General features: G+C 41.1%; 1 protein-coding gene across 3 annotated transcripts in view; it reads right to left on the minus strand.

Moving 5' to 3' along the window:
- LPP (LIM domain containing preferred translocation partner in lipoma) overlaps positions 1-18,484 on the minus strand; it is a 504,345-nt gene that overhangs the window by 360,517 nt on the left and 125,344 nt on the right. For all 3 annotated transcript variants that reach the window (XM_077754390.1, XM_077754391.1, XM_077754389.1), the window contains one exon: positions 9,983-10,095. In XM_077754390.1, the coding sequence (XP_077610516.1) occupies positions 9,983-10,095 (113 nt within the window). The remainder of the gene's footprint in view (positions 1-9,982; positions 10,096-18,484) is intronic.

An 18,484-nucleotide genomic window follows, 5' to 3' on the forward strand; every position in this document is an offset into this window, starting at 1 on the left:
GAATTCAAAATGATCTGCCTTCTCTCATTTGAAAGGGAATTGATACTAAGCCAAGAGGCTTAAAAGTCCCCAAAATACATTCTGTTTTTGTTTTTGTCCATTTAAAAGTAAATCACTGCTTCCATGATACTTGTGGGATCTAAAAAAGTAGTCTCAACTTGTAAGATCTTAATTTTTTAATCTGGTTATAAAATATATTTGTATCTTTTTTTTTAAAAAAAGTGCGAAGATCAGGTAAGATAATATAAAGTATTTAGCAATTTGTAAATTACCGTGAAGTTATAAAGAGGTGATATTTTATCACCAAAGCAGTGAATTTTAGAGCTGTAAGAGATCTAAAAGTTCAGTTCATCCAATCATTCATTTTACAGAGGGAGTTTGTGGAAGTGTCTCTTTAGCGAAAGACTCAAATCCCCACACATTTAGGAGCAAGGAATGGGATTAATGATGAACTTTGGGGAGGCATGGGGCAAACCAAAGACAGCGACAACTATTCCTTCCGGAACTCAGCACAGAGGCCAACTAGCCCTGAATTGCCCAACAGTGATGACATCAACAGTAAATATTTACTAAGTGCTGGGATTTGTCAGGCACATACAATATTCTCTTTATGCATCTCAGAGCAGCCCAAAGTGGTAGGTTCGATTACTATGCCCAGTTTACAGAAGAGCAAACTGAGGCATGGGAAGGTTAAATAACATGACTGTTGGCATACAGCTAGTGGGTGAGGGGCCAGGTATCCGGATCCTGTGCACAAAGTTAGGCATCACGCCATGTTATCCCTAAAGCTTGACTTGGCTTAGATGATGCAACCAAGGAGGGCTTTTCTGTGGTGAAGCCCTCGAGGGCAGGAGAGTGAGCTTGAGATAAAAAAACAAAAGGTAGCATTACCTGACTTTAATAGCTGACTTTGAGCTGTCACAACAAGAAGGGTGAGGGGGTGGGGGAGCCTCTTGGGAAATGATGTTTGGAGTATAGAATGTCATAACAGCAGTAAAATCGCTTAATGAGTTCATCCTTTCTAATAAAAAGTTCTTTGCCACATTCCCTGACACTCCTGGTGAAACACTCTTTGAGAAGCATGGATGGGGAAATAGTGAGGGAGGAAACTCAACGGCCTAGAGAACTCAACCAGGGACCACCCGAAAACCTGCTTCTGCCATTGCTTGGCATGTACAGGACATCGCAATAGAGGCTTTCTAACCTCCCTGTGCGTCCTCACTTCTTACCTGTGTGTACATCCTCGCAGCTAAGAAGTAGCCTCAAGGACTGCAGTAAAGCTCGCAGGTCTGCTTCTGGGCTATGCATCTAATGGAAACCCTTTTGTTGGCCTACCTCCCCTAATTACACATATAATATGAAGACCAGATGCAGGTACCCACTCTGTGGTCACCATGCTTATTAAAGGTCTATATATTCCTGACCTGGAAAGAAGATAAAGTTTGGAGAACAAGTCAGTTAGGTCTATCAGCACAGCAGATGCAGAGCCACATCCCCTCCCCTGAATGCAGGCGGATGTAGCATTCGGAAGTCAAGAGCAGACTACCACCACAAAAGAATTAAAAACTAAAGGATCCTCCCATATGGCACAACTACTGAAAAACAATACTAATATGAACAAGGGACAAGAAATCGAAAATCATAAAATAGAGGTTCTGTAAGGATGAAAAAGGCAAACAAAAAGTTAAACTGCTTTTTCTTAATAACACAAGGAAGTGCACCCCCCAACCCCTGCTTAGCTAAATATAAATGTGACTCTTTCAATCAAGCATCTATTGACTGCTGAGTGGAAACATTGGGGTGAGGGTAGGGACCTGTATCCAAGTGCAGTGCAGTGAAACCATGGACTCCCCAAATAAGGCTTGCAGATCCAACAAAGGAAAGGTAATAAGCCAGAAAAAGAATCACACTGGAGTCAGATTTCTCATCCGTAACACTAAATGATGTAAAATAATAATATAAAAATCTTCCTTGAATACTGATAAAGGAAATTTGATCCTAGAATTCTGTAAGCAGCCAAACCTTTATGTAAATATAAAGGCAAAAATAAGTCATTTACAGATACATAAAAACGCAGGAGCTGGATCATCCATGTAGCCTTTCCAAAAAAAAAAAAAAAAATTTCTGTGGCAGGGGAAAAAAACAGAAGGAATCAGAATAACGAATTCAAGAAAAAGAAATAGCAAACACGACACACTGTAATAAACAAGTAAAAGTTATAGTTTATGGGGCATCTGGGTGGCTCAGTCGGTTAAGTGACTGATTTTGGCTCAGGTTATGATCTCACAGTTCATGAATTCAAGCCCCACATCATGCTCTGTGCTGACAGCATGGAGCCTGCTTGGGATTCTCTGTGCCCCCCTCTCTCTGGTCCTCCCCTTCTCAGGCTCTCATGCTCTCTCTCTATTTCTCTCTCTCACAAATAAATATACATTTTAAAAAGTTATAGTTTACTAATAATGCGGTGATAACAATTTAATGTGAGAAGTGGTTCTTTCAAAAGAGTTTAAGTTATAAAGTTTAAAATATTACAGCATATTCTCCAAATTGCCTTAAGAAGCTTTTGGATGCATCAGAAAGAAGAATGTTCACACCTCACATGGTGTAGACATTGGGCACAGGACAACAGGACATATATTCAGATTATGATTTTCCCGTGATAGAGACACAGAATTGAAAACAGTTGAGGGGCACCTGGGTGGCTCAGTCGGTTTAGCGTCCGACTTTGGCTCAGGTCATGATCTCACGGTTCATGGGTTCAAGCCCCAAGTTGGGCTCTGTGCTGACAGCTAGCTCAGAGCCTGGGAGCCTGTTTGGGATTCTGGGGTTCCCTCTCTCTCTGACCCTGGCCTGCTCACGTTGTCTCTATCTCTCTCTCAAAAATAAATAAAACATTAAAAAATTTAAAAAAAAGAAATTAGTTGAGCTGCACAGTTTGATTTATTTTCATTATGAGACAAAACATATTAAAAAATAAGTAAGCACATTATAGCTTTGAAGAATTCACTAAGATTCTTGATGAGAGAGACAAAATGAGAAAGGAAAAAAAAAAAAAAACTTCCACTGACTCAGAAAGAAGCAGCTGCAATTTCACACACCTCTAGGCAAAGAAAATTTTCTGAAATATGCAAATATTGTAAATTACTCCTTATAAAGAAACTCAAGATCTAACGGAACCCTAACCTCACGGGTTATCCTGAACCACGGCATTACTGACCACAGCGTTTCTCTACCACACTTTTCTCATCCAGCGACTGGCCAGTTCTTCCCTGCAGGAAGCATGTGGGTGCCCTAGGTCACGTCAAGGGAGAGTGGCAGTGGTCGCGGGATTGACAAGTGTGAAGGAGTGAGTTGTGTACACCTACTCTACTACTGATCCCCAGAAAAAGGCTTACCTCTTTACATAGGTCCTTAAAAACTAGGGAGGGGAAAACTGCGGGTTTCCATGAAAAAGGTTCAAACTGCTAAAGCAAATAGTGGGGATACCCCCTAGGGGCTCTAGGTCTGCTACTTTCTTATTTATTTATTTATTTATTTATNCATTAAGTTCTTTCTAATCCTCCTATACGTGCAAACATATGGTAGCTGTCCTTCTCTGCCTGACTTACTTCGCTCGGCATAACACCCTCTAATTCCATCCATGTTGCTACACATGGAGGCCTGCTACTTTCAAAGGAGGTTTTATGAGTCTAGACACCAAAAATTGTGCCCTTTTCTCATCTGAATTTCCAATCACATGATGATTCAGAGAGAAAAGCAAACAGGAAACCTTTGAAATTCACTTCTAGAAAGTCATATTGACCAAAGCCAGTGACATGCCTAGGAGCCTACCAGCTCTGCTAAACACACACTGACCTACCCCTGCAACCACAAAAGGAAGAGATAACCATGAAGCAAGCTGCTGCTGCTGCTGCTGCTGCTGCTGTTGCCAGGATCACAAACAGCCCTACAAACCAAAAAAGGGCTTGCTGACCCAAGGTCCGGTGAATAAGGTAAAGGGTCAGGAAGAAATAAGCATCTCAACCACTCCTTTGGTATGTTTTCCTAGATCAAGATACTCTCGTGTTCTCACTGTGCAGAAAGCACAAGCGCTTCAGAGTGGATTGGAGCTTCTGACCATTTTGGGTTTCTTCAGGCAAGACTGCACATGACCTCTACTCTTTGTAGCCTTTATAGCCTGGATCTCCTTTTGTACCCAGCCTCCTTCCTCACCTTGCCAACTACTGGGCAGCAGAAGGAATGACCTCTACGATAGGCTGTGTCAAAGCCATATAAAGGGAGTTTTGTTGCCTATTTTCTGCAAGTTCCTAAAAGACTGTGACCATGGCTGTGGGCCTGAGTCCTCCCTGTCTATAGGCCTGTATCTGTCATTCCATACCTGCGACCATGACAGATCTAGACTAAGAGTCACAAGACACAGATTCCAGTGCCAGCTCTGCAGAAACTATGGTAGATTCTAAAATTATTATTGACACACGTGGGTAAGTGACTATAATCTATCATTTGCCATGTCCATAAAGGAGCTTTGAAAATGTTTTCAGAAGAACAGAAATGAGTTGGCCTGCAAACTTTTAAAGACTGACTAAGGGGCGCCTGGTGGCTTAGTCGGTTAAGCGTCCGACTTTCGCTTAGGTCNAGGTTTCCTTTCTCCCTTCTCTTTTCAATTAACTCTGGGCATTTCCCCAAGTCCAGAGCATAGCTCACATTACACTGTTTTCACTCAGGCCTCAGGAAAGTCACTTCTTTTGGCAACTCTTGTGATCAACTACATGGGGCAGACATCACCTCTCGCTCCCCTGGCGTGACTGTTCCTTTGCATGGGCACTGTGTTCTAAGAGGGTAGTTAGAAAATCACCGGAAAGAAATCATAGGGGCGCCTGGGTGGCTCAATCGGTTAAGTGTCTGACTTTGGCTCAGGTCATGATCTCACAGTTCATGAGTTTGAACCCTGCACCGGCCTCTGTACTGACACTTTGGAGCCTGGAGCCTGCTTAGGGTTCTGTCTCCCTCTCTCTATGCCCCTCCCCTACCTGCACTCTATTTCTCTCTCTCTCCCTAAAAAATAAACATTAGAATAAATTTTTTTTTTTCAATGAAAGAAATCATGCAGAGACAAATTCCCGTTCCATAAGAGAAAGGAGTTTTTAACATAAGGACTAAGCGACTACAGGCATCATGGTCCGTGTTCTAAGGTAGAGGGACTGTAGTGACAACAGCAAATGTGGCCGTGGCCATCCTGCTGGGATGAGCGGAAAAGGGGAGATGAAAATCAGGAGTACACAGATCTCTGGAGAGTGGGCAAGTCGAAGCAAGCCACGGGACTGGGTCACAAAGAGAGAGGCAGTGAGGTGATAACAACTGGAGGTCATGAAGAAAAGTCAAGCAAAGATCTCGTGAAAAGTGGATGTTAAATATCGGGCACCTGAACGTGAAGCCATCAGGTATCAGGAGACAAGTCCTGGGTGTCTGGGTGGCTCAGCTGGCTAGGCGTCTGACTTCAGCTCAGGTCATGATCTCACTGTTCCTGAGTTCAAGCCCCGAGTGGGGCTCTGTGCTGACAGTTAAAAGAAAAGAAAAGAAAGAGACAAGTCCCCAAGGACTTCTAGAAAGTGTACCAGAGCTGTGTGCATGGGGTTCCCCACAAGTGTAACAAGTCATGCCTGATGGTGTGTAGAAAATACCACATGGCATCCAACAACAGATATGGGGATGTCACCCTTATCTTTAAAATATTAACAAACACCTGAAGTAAATGGTCAATGATTTCAGAATAAAGGGCAAATTCCACAGTGGGCCAAGCAGCCCTAGCACACTACTTTGTGTTCTCCTTCAATGCTATTATTTTTCTTACTTCATTGCTGAAAGATCTATTCCCTCCATTGGAAAATTAAGGTCCTACCCAGCCATCAAAGCTTGGTTCAATTGACACTGTTTCCAAGAATCCTTATTGTAGATCTCCAGTTTGTCAATTCATTTCTCCCACCCTCTACCACAACTTAGGACTTAGCTTGTGCTTCTGATCAGAGCATTATGACTCAGAAATAATTCACTATGGAACACAATAGTTTAAAAGCTGTGTTTGCGTACAACTCCTAAACTTGATTCGGAGGTACTATATGTGATCCATCTCTTGATCTTTCAACATCATCTCACCTGCAATAGTCACCCATAAATATTTTGTTACACTAGATAAAAAATAGGAGATCCAAACAAAAGAAAGGGACTTGAAGTATTACCTCTAATTCCCTTGTAAACCTGAACTTCTATGAGACACTCTCCTCCCGTGAAACTACTCTAAGCAATGCTGTAGATGTGCCCATTAGCTGGCTGAAATTAGAAGAAATGAACAACCGTAGCATCAGATTAGGACAACATTACACAGTTCCAAGGTCGAGAGTCAGAGCACTAGACCCATGATGTCAAATTCTAAGGCTATGATCCCTAGAATATGTGCCTGACTTACAGAAGTTACTCAATTTGTAATGGGTGAATGAAGAATAAAGGAATGAATGAAATGCTAACTCCAAACCTCACAGGTACTGAGGCCAAACTGATCTTGACATAAAAGAAAAGATAAAGCCTCCATTTGATTTCCAAGATCCATTTTTTCTCTTAAAAAAAGAATTCTCAAAAGAAGAAGTTTTGAATTGAAGTATTTGCCTTTTGCAAAAAAATAAAAACAAAAGTTTGTAGCAGGTATCAAAACTTCAGGACATAAGCAAAACTCCAAAAGGACCTGGTCCTTCAAATTAAAACCATATAATCCTGTTGTCCGAACCTCAGAGTCTTATAGGCCAATGGAAGACTCTAAAGCAAAACCATGTGCAAGGCCATGTGGTACAACAGGAAGGACAAATCTGGAAGTCAAGGTTTCTCAAAAGGAAGTATGGTTGATAGGATCCATACCTTCATGAGGCTCAGTTTCCCCATCTGCAAAAGGAATTCATCCGTTCAGTGAGTCCCTGAAGAGGCTGTTAACTAATGGCTGACACTACAGTTGGACTAAATAATCCCTAAGCTCCCATTCAGCCCTGAATATCTTATAATTCTATAGTCATACTTAGGAGACGCTATTTTGACTCCGACCTGAAAAACCGGCTACAACCATAAACAGACTTCTACTTAAAAACACACATTTACCAGCTATAATTTGGACTTGGCAACCTTCAGTGTCACCAGGGCCAAGAGGAAAAAGTGCAAAATTTTCTCCCGTGGTTATATTACTCTGGGCTCTATTATATAGTTCATATTCCAAGGTGGTGCAAATATGGCCAGGGCAGGACCAAGTCACTATCTTTCTCACACAAGGGAAGGGCATGCCCCTGTGCTGTTGAACTTGCCAACAATCTTCCATATATTCAAGAATAACCTGCCTCCCCTACCAGATGTGCCCTTTCCTGTTTGGCAAACCCCATTTTATTTTTCATCCTTCCTTCTGTTTTGCAAAGAACATAAGCCAACATGGCAACCGGCTTTTTGTTTATTTCCTTCCTTATAAAAAAACAAAGTCATGGTTTTGGTACAGTTATCAGGAAAATGGCCAGAGAGGAGAAGAGCTTTTGTAATTTTTATATAAGCCCATGTTCGAATTCTTCTTCATTAAACCTTTTGGCAAAACCTTATCATTACCACTGTTGTTATTTTTATATAGTAATATTATAATACCAAAATATCTGGATAGCCATTATAGCTTGCCGATTTCAAATCCATCTGTATTTCATTTGGTTCCTAGAGGTAGTAGACAGTTATCTTAGTTTTAATTATGAGAAGAATCGGATTTAGTGTGACCTGTTGAGAATCATGTAACTAGAATAAGCTGTTCAATGAACAAACACAAGTCTGTCATGATGTCAAACAAGCCTTTAAGAAATATTTAAAATGCAACAAAATAGCTTCCATAATATTCCAAGAGAGCAAATAGACTAAGTGAAGTTTTTAATTATATAGATTCAACAATATGCAACGAACAGCTCTGGACCAAGTAAGAGCAAAGGTATATAAAGGACAAATGTAAGAGGGATTTTGTTTTTCACTGTTAATAAAAAATGACTAAAATAAGGAAACTTGATAATATTATTTCTATTTGTCAAGGGACCTATCTGTTGCATAAAATAAATATAAACTTTATAGAATTCCTGTCCATTAGTGGAATTCGAGCTTTGATTTTATTAGCTTACTCCATTTTATCAGCAAGATTTTACAGGAAAATCAAGACTTTTGTAGGAAACCCATGACATATATATCTAAAACATAAAAATTTTAATGGATTCTTAAAAATCTAGGTTCCAAACTGAAATGGAGACCACTGGTTATAACCAGAAGTTACTAATTTTAACTTCTCAATAGCACAAAAAGTTTCTTCTATTACTTAACTTCTACTGTATGGAAATATCCTCCCAAAACACTCACAGGGTTTACTCCCTTCTCCCCACTCCACATCTTTGCTTAAGTGTCCCCTTTTCAGCAAGATCTCTGGATCACCCTTTCTCCCAACACACAGCCCTGATCTCATTCTAATGTTCTTCATAATCAATGCACCTATTTTGTTTACATCCACCAGTTTTACTAATGTGAGAGTTTCACGAGTGCAGGACCCTGTCTTTTTCTCAATAGAATTCTAGTACTATAAAGCATCTGCACACAGGCACATGGAACATTTGCTGAATGAATGAATCATTTCTTCCTTTGTCTCTCCCAACCTGAGATTTAGGAGAATGAAAGCCAGGCAATGGACTGAAGCATTTAAACAGTTATTTCCCATGGCCTTTCTTCTTTAAAACTTATTATGAGAGGGCCACTTGGGTGGCTCCAGTCAGTTGAGCATCTGACTTTGGCTCAGGTCATGATTTCATGGTCCGTGGGTTCAAGCCCTGCGCCAGGCTCTGTGCTGACAGCTCAGAGCCTGGAGCTTGTTTCTGATTCTGTGTCTTCCTCTCTCTCTGCCCCTCTCCCAATTGCCCGCTTGCTCTCTCTCTTCCTCTCTCAAAAATTAAACAAACATTAAAAAAAATTTTAAACTTACTATGGGAAATTGTAAACATATATAAAGGTAGACTAAATATAATCAACCTCTATGCACTCAACAATGATCAACTCTTCACTAATCTTTCTTTCACCTATTTTCTCACTCAATAGCTCCCTACTCTTATTATTTTGAAGCAAATACCAGACACCATCCATTTCCTCCCCAAATATTTTGGATATTTCTCTAAAAGATAAGGGCTGTGGGTTTTTGTTTTTTTTTCACTTCTATGTATCTATAATAGTGTCATCAACCCTCAAAGACAACAATAATTCTATAACTTTGCTATTTAGTTTTCCCTCCTGATCTGAACAGCATGTAGCTGCCTACATGGTGGCATCTGGTCACCAGGGTCTCTACATGATTACAGGCTAAGAACACCTTCCACTGTTGCTTCTGATTCCAGCACTGGGTTGCTGGTGATCAGCACTCCCTGGAGCATAGCACTTGTAAAAAGATCAATACCTCCTATAATGTGCCTCCTTGAACCCACTTGACCCCACTCAGAAAAGAATACCCCAAGAATATTTGCTGGCACTTCTGCTAGAAAGATGTTGTTGGCCAATTAGGACCCACAGAGACCAACCAGAGCCTTAAAATATCACTCTTCCTCATACAGAATGCAATGTTTATGGATAGAGAAAGAAGGCAATAGAAAAGCACAGGTCCTTGGGAGAATAAGAAAATGTGGGATTCTCAAATGACATTACAAAAAAAAAAATGGTCTTCAGTTTCAGAACAAAATTGGTAGGTGAAAGGATTTCCAGGGCTTCAGAATGCAAGCCAGCAGAACTCTGCAAAGCTTCAGTGGGGCGGGTTACATGAAAGCACCTTAGCTCTTTGTGAGTTGTAAAGCTCTCGTTAGGCTCTGGATAAATGTTTATCCACTGCAGAAACAATCGCTGGATTCATGGGTTTCCTAGCATGGCTTATTAATATGACTTCCACCACAGATCTTACCTGTGTCCTGAAAGCACCTTCATCAAGGGGTGGTGGAGGAGGGAAGCTTCCAGAGACAGATGGAAGAGCACCAGGATCCTCTAGAGGTGGAGGTGGGGGTGGAAGAAAATCACCTACAGAAAGGAAATGCACACACGAAGTTAACATAGATGCGATTTCATAGCGCTCTTAAAAGCCATGTATTTGCTGGCATTTTACTGCTTTTTAGTTGGCTCTCATGCATCCTCATTCTATCCCAGTGGCAATTATTCCCTACTACAGGTCTCTTCAGTTTAATCAGTAGCCTTAATTTTGAGAGTGAGGCCTGAAATTGATACTTAGAAGTGCAATAAAAGCTAGTCTAGAGGAGGAAGAGGAGATGTTTAGCTCTAACAGGGAAGGCATTCAGGGTGGTGAATGGCGGAGGTGGGGAAAACTTGGTACTTAAACCCTCAGGAATGTTTTAATCAAGCAGAGGAGGAAAAAAATGTACACAGATGAAGGTAAAAGAAGATAATAATTGATGAAGATGGAGAAACAAACTCTTCTGGAAGCTAAGAAAAAGGAAAGCTTATGTTCAGGTAGAGCAAGGAAGGCTTTCACCAGAACATTTAAATGTTCCCTGAGCAGCAGTTCACAGTGACCGACAAGCCCACTGGTGACACAAAGGCATAGATTAAAGCATCCTGGGGCCTAGAGAATAAGGAGCGAGTTATAATACAGCATATGTATAGCGATGTAAAAGAATACTAGTGCATAACAAAACTAAGTGCATTGACAAAAAACCCACAACACTTTTAAGTGTGTTGCAAATGTAGTTAAGTAGTTGGAGTTTTATCATGCTTGTGGTGGGGAGTCATCAAGCATTTCTGAGAAGAAAAAACTTGTTTGCAATTTGATTTACTAACGACTAACCTAAAGGTACATGCAGGGCAGATGAGGAGAATCGGGAATAAGAAACATCCAATATCAAAATCTATATACAATCCAGGAAGGAAGTTAAGAGAAGTGAGCATATCAAGAAAGGTCAACATCATTGCCCAACCAGAACAGCGTAGAGGTGCCATGTTGCTGGAAGAAAGCACCTCATCTCTAAGGTTCGAGGTACAGACATAAACCTAAGAGCGCTAGAGCTTCAGGTATGGAAATGTTTTAAAAATACATTGCAGGAAATTCTATTAGGAATAGAAACTTCCATTAAAAAAAATCTCTATTTGTGTTTTTTTTCTTTTTAAAAATAAGATTTTAGATAATAATAATAATAATATTCATGGATGAGTAGCTTTTCCATGCATTTCAGTTGCTCAACACTTGGTGGTAAGGCAGCCATTTCTGTCACTCAATTACTTGCTTTTGGATAGTACCAAAATATCATGATGTAAGCCTCCAAAAGGAAAAAAAAAAAGAATCTAAATTGCACAGTTGAAGGATGGCTGCTTGAATTCATTGTTCTGATACACCTTGATTCGTTGTTCTGATGGTTCCTCTGGCCCCTATTTGCCTTATAAATAACAGTCCTAGAGTTGTAAGGGTAGCTGTCCAGTCTAGCTTCCAGCCACATTCAGACTACCAAGCAGTAAAATACACCGTATTTAGAGTACTCTGTGTTTTTGGACTCCCACTAGGCACCAAACGCTGTGCTAAGATTTCCATATATCTATTTGTCCTACAACCCTTAGTGCTGATGGTTCTCAAACTTTAGAGGTCATCGGGAACTTGGAAAGGTCCGACTAAACGCGGATGGCTGTGTTCCACCCCCAGAGTTCCTGATTTAGTAGGTCTAGGGTGGGGCTTGAAAATTTGCTTTTATTTTTTAAATATTTATTTATTTGTGTGTGTGTGAGAGAGAGAGCGAGAGAGAGCGAGAGAGAGAGAGAGAGAGAGCATGTGTGTGCAAGTGGGGAAAGGGCAGAGAGAGAAGGAGACAGAAAATCCCAAGCAGGCTCTGCACTGTCAGCACGAGCCAGATGCAGATCTCGAACTCACAAACCATGAGATCATGACCTGAGCCCAAATCAAGTCGGATGATCAACTGACTGNCCACCCCCAGAGTTCCTGATTTAGTAGGTCTAGGGTGGGGCTTGAAAATTTGCTTTTTTAAATATTTAAATATTTTTTTTAAATATTTATTTATTTGTGTGTGTGTGAGAGAGCGAGAGAGAGCGAGAGAGAGAGAGAGCGAGAGAGCATGTGTGTGCAAGTGGGGAAAGGGCAGAGAGAGAAGGAGACAGAAAATCCCAAGCAGGCTCTGCACTGTCAGCACGAGCCAGATGCAGATCTCGAACTCACAAACCATGAGATCATGACCTGAGCCCAAATCAAGTCGGATGATCAACTGACTGAGTCACCTGGGTGCCCCTGAGAATTTGCCTTTCTATTAACTCCCAGGTGATGCTGATGCTATTGGTCTGGGGCCACACATTGAGAACCACTGCATTTCAGCCAAATATTATATTGTTCCTATCTTAGAGCCTACAGGATTAGAAAGGCCAAATGACCTATGTCCTTTCTATTTCTCTTACCCTTCTGGGTGTACACATCTAGAGACATGCTTTGTCCATATCCTTATTAGGGTTATAAGTCTCATAAACCTTCAGTGACTCTACCCAGGAGTTCTAAACACTGGCTACATACCACAACCACTAAGAAAGCTTTTCCAAAAATGCCGATTTCCAAACTCCATCTCACGCCAATTCCATCAGTATCTTGGGGTTGGGGGAAAGGGAATGGGGGGAGGGGTCAGGTGCCAGTATTCCTTTAAAACCCAAATGATTCTTGGGGCGCCTGGGTGGCTTAGTCGGTTAGGTGTCCGACTTTCGCTTAGGTCATGATCTCGCGGTTCGTGGGTTCGAGCCCCGCGTCGGGCTCTGTGCTGACTGCCAGCTCAGAGCCTGGAGCCTGTTTCGGAGTCTGTGTCTCCCTCTCTCTCTGACCCTCCCCTGCTCACGCTGTCTCTCTCTCTCCTAGAAATAAATAAAAATATTTAAAAAAAAACCCAAATGATTCTAATGTGCAGTCAGAATCAAGAGACTAATTTGACCTTTCTTTGGCCAAACACTGCACTAAAAAAATATTTAACACCTGGTAAGTAAAAAGAATCATCACCAAGTTATTTTCTGCCTTGGACAATCACAACATACAAGAAGAAGGCTCACAATGACATCCTGGGTGATCAGCAAAGAAGGTCTAGGTTGATGAAGACTAGTCCTACTCAATTCTAGTGCACAGCCTCATTTTCTCCTTCAAATGCTCTGTCTGGACCTAGGTCTTCTTCGTGCATAATTTAAAAGAGGATTTCTGAGCGCCTTTTTATACTTTACCACATTTTATTATGTCACAGAGAAATGTCGGAGCATTAAACAGGATCAGAAGTGAACGGAATCTTGGAGATTGTATTATAAAGGTAGAAACAGAGGCCTGTGAAAGCCACATAAATAGTCCACATTCTCAGTAAATTATTCTTGGAATAAACTTAGCATAAGCTAAGTAAGTTGAGTGTCAAACCCTTTTGTTTTTAATGTTTATTTATTTTTGAGAGACAGACCATGAGTGGGGGAGGTCAGAGAGAGAGAGACCCAGAATAAGAAGCAGGCTCCGGTCTCTGAGCTGTCAGCACAGAGCAGGACGTGGGGCTCAAACTCATGGACCATGAGATTATGACCTGAGCTGAAGTCAGATGCTTAATCAACTGAGCCACCGAAGCGCCCCGAGCATCTGACTCTTCATTTCAACTCAGGTCATGATCCTAGGATCATGGGATTGAGCCCCTCGTTGGGCTCTGCGCTGAGCCTGCTTAAGATTCTTTCTCTCGCTCTGCCCCTCTCCTCAACTCGCACTCTCACTGTCTCTCTAAAAAAGATAAAATTAAATTTAAAGAGTGTCTGACCTTGAAGGTTAGTTGGTGACCCTCCCAGAGAAAAACATTCTAATGGAATCAGCTGCAGTACCTTCCAACTGGCATGTGTTAGGCTGTAGACCTTCACATTAGTGCATGGCCTTACCTCTCTGCTTGCCAGGGAAATCCAAATAGAACTGTCATTCCCTATGAATTACAGGAACATTAAATAAATCAAACAGGAAAAGAAAACCAAAAAAAAAGTGTCATCAGGCAACTTGGACAATGTAGGGATCTATAAAATCTAAGACAGAAACATTTAGTCTTAGAAGAAGGAGGGTAGTCAGAGCCACATGTCTATACACCTGCTTTCCTCCTTCCCCTTCTCACCATCCAAAGCCTACCCACAAGCAACGCACATTTATCCCTCATTTGCCAGGTAAAATGGTTCACTCGAAGTTACACACCTAGTGAAATATGGACCTAGAGGGGTGCTTGGGTGGCTCAGTCAGTTAAGCGTCCGACTTCGGCTCAGGTCATGATCTCATGGTTTGTGAGTTAAGCCCCACATTGGGCTCTGTGCTGAAATCTCAGAGCCTGGAGCCTCCTTCAGATTCTGTGTCTCCCCTTCTCTCTGATCTTCCCATGCTCATGTCCTGTCTCTCTCCGTCTCTCAATAATAAATAAAAATGTTAAAAAGACATTTAAAAAATATGGAGCTAGGAATGGATCCTCACTCTGCATTGGGGAGAAGCTAGGAAGTATCTCACTTAATTTGCTCTGTATCATCCCAAATGATTCAGCTAATATTTAACAGATTTTTGCTTTTTGTCAGGAGTAGCACCATGAGGTAGTTAAACAGTGAGTTGGGCAAAAGTATATATCCTCGACTCACAAATACTATTTTATGCCAACTTACTTCCACCAAATAGCCTGTGATGCATATCATTAACTTGAAAAGCCAGTGAGGAAAATCTCCCAAGTACCCAGCTAGGCATACTTTCTCCAGCTACCCTTCCCAGGATAGGGCTAAGAAGGCAGTAGCATTGGGGCACCTGGGTGGCTCTGTCGGTTAAACATCCAACTTCGGCTCAGGTCATGATCTCATGGTTTGTGGGTTTGAGCCCCGCATCGGGCTCTGTGCTGACAGCTAGCACAGAGCCTGGAAACAGTTTCCGATTCTGTGTCTCCCTCTCTCTCTGACCCTGCCCTGTTCATGCTCTTTCTTTCTCTCTCTCAGAAATAAATAAAAACAAAGAAAAAATTTTTTAAAACAGGCAGTAGCATTGAGAAGCCTAGATGGCTACCTGATAGGAGTTGAGTAGTTGCCCTAGTAACATCGTTTGGGCATCTGTGAAGGGCGTCTATCCACCTGAATGCAGAACTCATTCAACCCTTCATGAAATAAAGGTCCTCATCAAGGAGAAAAAAAATAACAAGAATTGACCAGCAAAGAAGGTTACAAATTACGGGTTATATGTGATTGTAGCGAAAAAGCACAAAGGAATAATTAAACTCAGATCTTCAGTGAAGTCTGAACTCATTTACTAGAGTTAAAAAAAAAAAAACACACACTCAAAAAGCACCATTCTTTTCTTCTTCCAATACCCATGTAAACCTACACATATACACAGGGATTCGCATAGTAGCCCATTTGTGCCTCATCAGCACCTATGATACTTGGATGCACCGAGGTGTTCATGGTCATTCTCTCCTACTGAGAATGGAGGCTCTGAACTAGGAAAGCCCACTTAGAATTTCTCTTTCTATCTCCACGTCCTGGCATATAGTTTGGGCCACTCTCAGTAAATGTAGGGTAAATAACTAACTATATAAGAAGCCATTTCATCACTCAATTGATATTTGTTTGTTTGTTTGAATGGCCTGGTGCTTTACATGTTGTTCAAATGTCAATGTTCAAATGGCCAAGAGGGTATCTCGATATAATGCACACTGTGATTCAGCAGCTGTGGGGTGAGGTCTGAGATTCTGCATTTCTAACATGCCTGCCGGGTGATGATGTAGATCCAGGCATAGTACGTGGAGGGACATGGCTTTAGGGCTCCTAGGGTTGGCAACTATTGCTTCTCCAACTTTCTGATGGGGATAATTTTGGGTTGTTTAAGGAAATAAACTTCAAGGTAAATATAAACAAAATCACTTGGGGACTTCTCAAGTTAAGTATTTAAATTATGAGTGTACAAGAAATTCGGTTGGAAACACACACACACACACGCACACATGTGTGAAAAAACAGAATGACAGTGACCAAATCATAAGCTTCGAGTAAAAACCGTTATTTGCTTCTGTTCCTAGCAATGAAGAGAGCATGGAAGTATGTGCAAAAGAAAATAATACAAAATGCCAAGCCTAAAAACTTGAAAAACAAGCCCAACTCTACGCTTTACCTGAGAAAAAGCAATACTACCATTTCAGGGTCAGCTTACCTCACCTACCAAATGAAAATAACAATAACCGCTTCCCTCTGTGACTCTGGAGATCAAAGCAGTTGAAACAGTGACTTTGAACCTTTTTTGACCACAACCCAGAGCAAAGAAATAACCTTTTATATCATGCTGCAATACTACCTACTTGGACATAGAGAAGTACATGTATATCTCAAACAAGGGTTTCATGAAACGGTACTTACTACATGTAATGCACATGGAAACTTCTATTATACTTATTTACTTCAAAAGTGTTGGTGATTCCTAATGGAATAACCACCACGGAAGTAACTGTGACCCACACATGGGTTTCAACCCACAGCTGAGCTGTCACTAAGCTCACTTACATATGACTTGTACAATGTCTATGTAACAGGTGACAAGTCTTCCTGTTTTCCATGCATGCACAAGAGGGCAACTCAGTGTACAGCTGCCTATGCAGGAGCAGACCAGGTCTGAGCAGGCAAAACTCTCTGAATAGGCTGAGTAAAGAGAGTGAGCAGAAGATAAAACAAACGTGTCAGTCTCCGTAAGGTGACAGAGTTGCATCACCCTTCTGGCATTCTCAAAGAGAGGCAATTTATTGCAAAACAAAGCCACTAAAGACCTTTTACAATTTCACCCTCAACTCTATCTTCACTTTATATTAAACACACTTGCCACCAAGAAAACTATACCAGAAAGCACACTGAGTAAAATACTTTAAAAACGAAGCATTCTCAGGGGGCCTGGCTGGCTCAGTCAATAGAGCACATGACTCTTGATGGGATTGTGTGTTCAAGCCCCATGTTGGGTATAGAGTTGCATCAAAAGAAAAAAAAAAATGAGGCATTAATGCTTTAGGACAGAATGTATAATGGTATCATTTGTGTGATAACATATATGCCTGTAATGTCATGGAGTATCTTTTAAATGGATTCCTAAGACACTGTTAAAGCAAGTTGCCTCTACAAAGAAGCTAATTTGCTAGGGAACAAGAGTAGAAAAGAAATTTACTTTCCATTATAAAAAAATTTTAACTTGCCATTATTTTACCTGTGTGTGTGTGTGTGTCTAAACATATATATATAATGTATTTTTAAAATTTTTTAAAATATTTTTACTGTTTTATTTATTTCTGAGAGAGAGAGACAGCATGAGCAGGAGAAGGTCAGAGAGAGAGGGAGATACAGAATCTGAAACAGGCTCCAGGCTCTGAGCTGGCTGTCAGCACAGAGCCCGACGCAGGGCTCGATCCCACAAACTGTGAGATCATGACCTGAGTTGAAGTCAGTCGCTTAACCGACTGAGCCACCCAGGCGCCTATATATATATAATTATATATTTAGTATTAATTATATAATACTTAATTCCAGTACAGCTAACATACAGTGTTACATTAGTTTCAGGGGGACAGTATAGTGATTCAACAATTGTATACATTAATCAGTGCTCATCACGATAAGTGTGCTCTTAATCCCATCACCTATTTCCCCCATCCTCCCACACTCCCCTCTGGTAACCATCAGTTTGTTCTCTACAGTTAAGAGACTATTTCTGAGTTTGTCTCTTTTCCTCTTTGTTCATTTGTTTCATTTCTTAAACTCCTCATATGAGTGAAATCATATGCTATTTTTAAAATCACATGTATACACAAAACCAAAGAGAAATTTTCTGTACCTAGAAATGTGTCACCTGTAAATACTGAGCTGAATAAAGTTTTCAAAACCACCCGGAAATAGTGAGATATGTCAAAGGTCAAAAAAGCATGGAGGGTGAGTCCCATTTAATTTAACACCTCCCTGGCTTCTCAACCTCTTTACTATCCATTGGTTGTAGCTAAAAAAATATGAAAGGAATTGCCCTGACCTAATCACCATGTTGTCTGTAGTAGAAAGAGGATAAATAGCCTGTTCATTCCTAGAACCAAAGCCTATGTACGATCTCAGTGTGACCACGGACCTGTGTCCTAGAGAGAGATTAAACCCTCATGGAGCTATTAATAAAGTGGCTCTTGTATTCCCACTTTGCTACTGTTGCTTGAGTAGGCAGCCCCTTTAAGAACTCTCTGGCAGAAGGGATAATTGTCAGGGCAAGGCTGGGCATTCTTGGTTCTCTGTCCTCCTCAACCAAATAGCAGCAGCAACAGCTCCATTAAAAGAGGCATCTTCATCTGTAAGTGAGAAGATATGTTGCCTGAACGAAGTGATTCCAATTCTTTAGCTCACACACTATAGGCATTTTTGGAGTTCCAGCATTTAT

The sequence above is a fragment of the Crocuta crocuta genome, unplaced genomic scaffold, assembly GCF_008692635.1.
Source record: "Crocuta crocuta isolate KB4526 unplaced genomic scaffold, BGI_CrCroc_1.0 scaffold70, whole genome shotgun sequence".
Taxonomy (NCBI): domain Eukaryota; kingdom Metazoa; phylum Chordata; class Mammalia; order Carnivora; family Hyaenidae; genus Crocuta; species Crocuta crocuta.